Source organism: Pyrgilauda ruficollis, unplaced genomic scaffold (assembly GCF_017590135.1).
Source record: "Pyrgilauda ruficollis isolate IOZ18807 unplaced genomic scaffold, ASM1759013v1 scaffold244, whole genome shotgun sequence".
NCBI classification, from domain to species: Eukaryota; Metazoa; Chordata; class Aves; order Passeriformes; family Passeridae; genus Pyrgilauda; species Pyrgilauda ruficollis.
In genome coordinates, this window is record NW_024523756.1 from 198,233 (window position 1) to 203,062 (window position 4,830).

Below are 4,830 nucleotides of genomic sequence, written 5' to 3' on the forward strand. Positions count from 1 at the left end.
TACTATAATATAATATATTATAGTATAGTATATTATATTATAGTATATTATATTATAGTATATTACATTATATTTATTATAATGCTGTACTAAAACTGTACTGAAAAGAATAGAGAGAAAGGATGGATCAGAAAGCTGGAATGGAATGGAATGGAATGGAATGGAATGGAATGGATAACAAAAACCTGTGACTCTCAGAGAGTCTGACACAGCTGGACCATGGATTGGTCATTAAGTAGAAACGATTCACACAGACCAGTCCAAGATGCACCTGTTGGTAAACGATGTCCAGACCACATTCCACAGCCAGCAGAGAGTTACTGCTTACATTGCTTTTCTAGCTAGAACAGGACAAAACTCCTAGCAAAGCGCTTTCATTGAACACCACGCTGACGTGCCCGCTCTTGCAGACATGGCGAAGCGCGTGGCCAACGTGCTGCGGGTGGTGCTGAGCCTGCAGCAGGGCCCCGAGCCGGGCCCCGAGCCCGCGGAGCCGCGCGTGCCCCTGCGGCTGCTGGCCCCGCACATCGGCCGCCTGCCCATGCCCGAGGACTACGCGCTGGAGGAGCTGCGCGGCCTCACCCAGGCCTACCTGCGCGAGCTGGCCCTGGCCGCGCACTGAGCGCCGCTCCGGCACGCCGGCAGGGCTCCGGGAAGGGCGGCGGAGGCAGAGCTGCCCACGGGAAACGCTCCGAGCGCCGCGGGCACCGCGCCTGCGGGCACCGCCACGGAGGGGCTTCATGCATGAGGAGTATCGAAAGGTTTTTATCAGAAAAATATAAATAAATGCTCTAGATTATTTTCCTGTCTTTTTGAAAACCACAAATAAAATGTTTATAGTACTCCCGTGGGTTCCTGTGGTTTTTAAGGCAGGGTTTGGGTTTGTAGGTGTGTGTTCTTTGCTGTGTCAGCCCGGGCTGGGTGCGTGGGGGGTAAGGACAGCCCAGGAATGTGATACAATCCCACCTTACCTTCGGTGGTGAGCAGGGTCGGCTCCTTCATCTCGGGAGGAAACATCACTCATCCTGGAACCCAGATAAACCAGGTTGTAGCCTTTTGGTACTGAAAGGAGCTCGTGTAAAAGCTGCAGAGGGACTGGGGACAAGGGCTGCAGGGACAGGAGCCAGGGAATGGCTGCCAGTGCCAGAGGGCAGGGCTGGATGGGATCTGGGCAATGAGGAATTGTTCCCTGGCAGGGTGGGCAGGGGCTGGGATGGAATTCCCAGAGCAGCTGGGGCTGCCCCTGGATCCCTGGCAGTGCCCAAGGCCAGGCTGGACACTGGGGCTTGGAGGCCCCTGCTGTGGTGGAAGGTGTCCCTGTCCCTGGCCGGTGGCACGTTCAGGTGACACTGGCTGTGTGCAGGGGCCGGGTCACTGCGGCTTCGCCTCCTTCCATTACTGTAATTGGGCCTGAGCGGCCCCGGCCCGGGCGGGACGGGCTGGGATGAATAATTCACCGCCTGGAAACAAAACCTCCGGCCTCAAAACCGCTCGGCATCTGCCGCCGGGGCTCGGCGTGGGAAAGGTGCCAGGAGGCACCGGGAGCGGAGCCGGCGGATTCCCCGGGGCTGGAGTGGGGATGCTCCGGCACCCCGAGCCCGGCGCCGCTGCCCCTCACCCTCCCGGGATTTTCCTCCCACCGAACGGGAACGATCTGCCTCTTCCCTTCCCTTGCTCTTTCCCGAGACCGGGATGTCTCTTACTGCTCCCCGGGCGGGGGTCACTCCGCTCCGGGGCAGCACCAGCCGCCCTCGGCTCCTCCGCCGCCGCGGGGTGCCCGTGTCACCGGTGCGGTGTCCCCGTGTCTCGGGTGCGGTGTCCCCGTGTCTCGGGTGCGGTGTCCCCGTGTCGCAGGTGCGGTGTCCCCGGGCTGGGCAGGTGCCGGGCAGTGACAGGCACCGCGTTGCTGCCACCAGCGCCTCCCAAACCCACCCCCGAAGGGGCTCAGCTGCACCCGGAGCCCACCCCGGCTCCTGCCCCCTCCCAGCCGGGACCCGCGGGGGTCACCCACCGTAACCCCTCGCCGAGGGTGCCTGGGGGGCCGTGCCCCCCCGCTCTGTCCCCGCCCTGACGTCACCCGGCCCCCCCGTGTCCCCGGACCTGCGGCGGGATGGAGCCCGGCGCTCGCCTGTGCCTCGCCCTCTGCCTCGCCGGCGTCCTCCCGGCCCCGGGTGAGCAGGGGGGCTCGAGGGGCGCGGACCCCCCTCGGGTGCGGGGGCGTCCCGGTCCCTGGGGCAGCATCGCCCCGCAAGCAGGGAATCCCGGGGCTGGGGGTCGGGCTGGGTGAGGGGGGACGGGGGTCCCGTCGTGCTCCCTGTCCCTCCCAGCTGCCGGAGGGTCCCGCGGCCGGGTCCCGGGGATCCCTCGGGAGGGGTCCGGCTGCACCCCGGCCCCTCCAAGCCCCCGCTCCGGGTGTCCCCAGGCTGCCGGGGCGCGCCGGGAAGGTTCGCCTACAAACTGCTCCACGAGCTCTTCGCCAACTACTCCAGCGCCCTGCGCCCCGTGGAGGACACGGACCGGGCGCTGAACGTCACCCTCAAGGTCACCTTGGCCCAGATCATCGACATGGTGAGCGCCCGGGCACGGCACCGGCACCGGCCCCCGCGCCGGCTCCTGCTGGACCCCGCGCCGACGCTCAGCCCTTGAAGCCAGCCCGGGTCCGCCCCCAAAGCAGCCCAGGCGGCCTCGAGTCGGCTCAGAGCACTTTGCAGACAGCCCGGTTCCCCCCAAAACCAGCACGAGCCCCTCGAGCCCAGCTCAGCTCCGCGGGGCCCCCGGGCTGGGGGCCGAGGGCAGTGGGGCGGCCCCGGGCTCCATTCCCCCACGCCCACCCTCTCCCCTCGGCAGGACGAGAGGAACCAGGTCCTCACCTCCTACCTGTGGGTCCGCCAGACCTGGCTGGACGCCCACCTCACCTGGGACAAAGACGAGTACGGCGGCATCGACAGCATCCGCATCCCCAGCAGCTACGTCTGGCGGCCGGACATCATCCTCTACAACAAGTGCGTGGTGCTTGGCCCCCAGGCTGCTCCCGGGGCCGGGGGCCCGGCCGGGGCTGGGGGGCTGCACGGGGTGCTGCCAGCCTCGGGAGGGGGAGCAGGAGGGTCCTGGAGGGGGAGATGCAGGGAGAGGGGGCGCGGGGGTGCTGGCAGCAGCCGGGTGTGCCTGGGACCGACCCCACCACCGAGGGCACAGCCGGGGGCTGCGAGGGGCACGGGGAGGGGATGTGGCCCCACGGGCACCCCTCCCTGCCCAGCGCCGACGAGCACTTCGGCGGCTCCATGGAGACCAACGTGGTGCTGCGCTCCGACGGGCACATCACGTGGGACTCGCCCGCCATCACCAAGAGCTCCTGCAAGGTGGACGTGTCCTACTTCCCCTTCGACGGGCAGCAGTGCCGCCTCACCTTCGGCTCCTGGACCCACAACGGCAACCAGATCGACCTCCGCAACCAGCTGGACACCGGGGACCTGACGGACTTCGTGGAGAACGTGGAGTGGGAGGTGCTGGGCATGCCGGCCACGAGGAACGTCATCACCTACGGCTGCTGCTCCGAGCCCTACCCCGACGTCACCTACACCCTGCTGCTGCGCCGCCGCGCCTCCTTCTACATCTTCAACCTGCTCCTGCCCTGCATCATGGTCTCCTTCCTGGCGCCCCTGGGCTTCTACCTGCCGGCCGACTCGGGGGAGAAGGTGTCGCTGGGGGTGACGGTGCTGCTGGCCCTCACCGTGTTCCAGCTGCTGGTGGCCGAGAGCATGCCCCCCTCGGAGAGCGTCCCGCTCATCGGTGAGCCCGGCGCCGGGCTCCGTGCCAGGGCTGGGGTCAGGGTTTGGCACGGGGGGCAGCGGGACCCCCGTGCCCCCTGCCAGCGCCCGCTGCCCCCACAGGGAAGTACTACATCGCCACCATGACCATGATCACGGCCTCCACCGCGCTCACCATCTTCATCATGAACGTGCACCACTGCGGGCCGGGCGCCCGGCCCGTGCCCCCCTGGGCGCGCCGGCTCATCCTGCACCACATGGCCCGGCTCTGCTGCGTCTACGAGGTGGGCGAGAGCTGCAAGAGCCCCCGGCGGGCACCGGGCGGGCGGGCGGCCGCGGGGGATGCCGGGGGAGCGGGGGAAAGCCCCGGGGAGGGGCAGGTGGGCGCGGAGGTGAGGGGCTGCCCCTGGGACCACTGCCTGTGCCACCACGACGCCCTGCTGAGGAACGTTGGGTACATCGCCGGCTGCTTCCGGCGCCACCGCGCCAACCAGCGCCGCACCGGCGAGTGGAAGAAGGTGGCCAAGGTGATGGACCGCTTCTTCATGTGGGTCTTCTTCCTCATGGTCTTCCTCATGAGCGTGCTGGTCCTGGGCAACGCTGCCTGATGGCTCTGCGGGCCGGCACTGCGACCCCCCGGGGACGGCGGGGGCTGCGGGTGCCTCATGAGGGTGACACAAATGTCCCTGGTCCCCCCAGAGCGGCAGGGCGGGAGCTGCACCGTCACTGGGGAGGAGGTGCCCGGGAGTGGGACCCCCAGCTGCAGGGGGTCCCAGCCCCTGTCCCGCTGTACCAGAGCGGGCACCCACATCCCCCGTGGCATCCTGCACCTGAGAAATGCACCAAACTGGAAATAAACCGTGGAACGTGTGTCCTGCCCCTGCTGCCTGGGACAGGGGGCTGCCCGGGGCAGGGTGGCCCTGGCAGGGAGGGGGGTCAGTCTCTGAGCCCTGGCTGAGGGGTGGGGCTCCCCAGGAGAGGGGTGGGGGGTTTCCCACGGGAAGGAGTGCAGGGCCCAGCGCGAGCTCTGGAGCTGCTGCCCACCCTGGCCAGGGCAGGCTGG

General features: G+C 67.4%; 2 protein-coding genes across 2 annotated transcripts in view; both read left to right on the forward strand.

The window, feature by feature from the left end:
• NUP98 (nucleoporin 98 and 96 precursor) overlaps window positions 1-842 on the forward strand; it is a 35,983-nt gene extending 35,141 nt beyond the window's left edge. Inside the window, exon 34 of the mRNA XM_041470321.1 lies at window positions 646-842. The gene's annotated coding sequence lies outside the window, so the exon portion shown is untranslated. The remainder of the gene's footprint in view (window positions 1-645) is intronic.
• A 1,257-nt stretch (window positions 843-2,099) lies between these two features.
• On the forward strand, window positions 2,100-4,609 carry CHRNA10 (cholinergic receptor nicotinic alpha 10 subunit). The gene is made up of 5 exons (XM_041470328.1): window positions 2,100-2,171; window positions 2,423-2,568; window positions 2,848-3,002; window positions 3,257-3,789; window positions 3,891-4,609. The coding sequence occupies exons 1-5, from the start codon at window positions 2,111-2,113 to the stop codon at window positions 4,373-4,375; spliced, it is 1,380 nt and encodes a 459-aa protein (XP_041326262.1). The 5' UTR covers window positions 2,100-2,110; the 3' UTR covers window positions 4,376-4,609.
• Window positions 4,610-4,830: the final 221 nt, after the last annotated feature.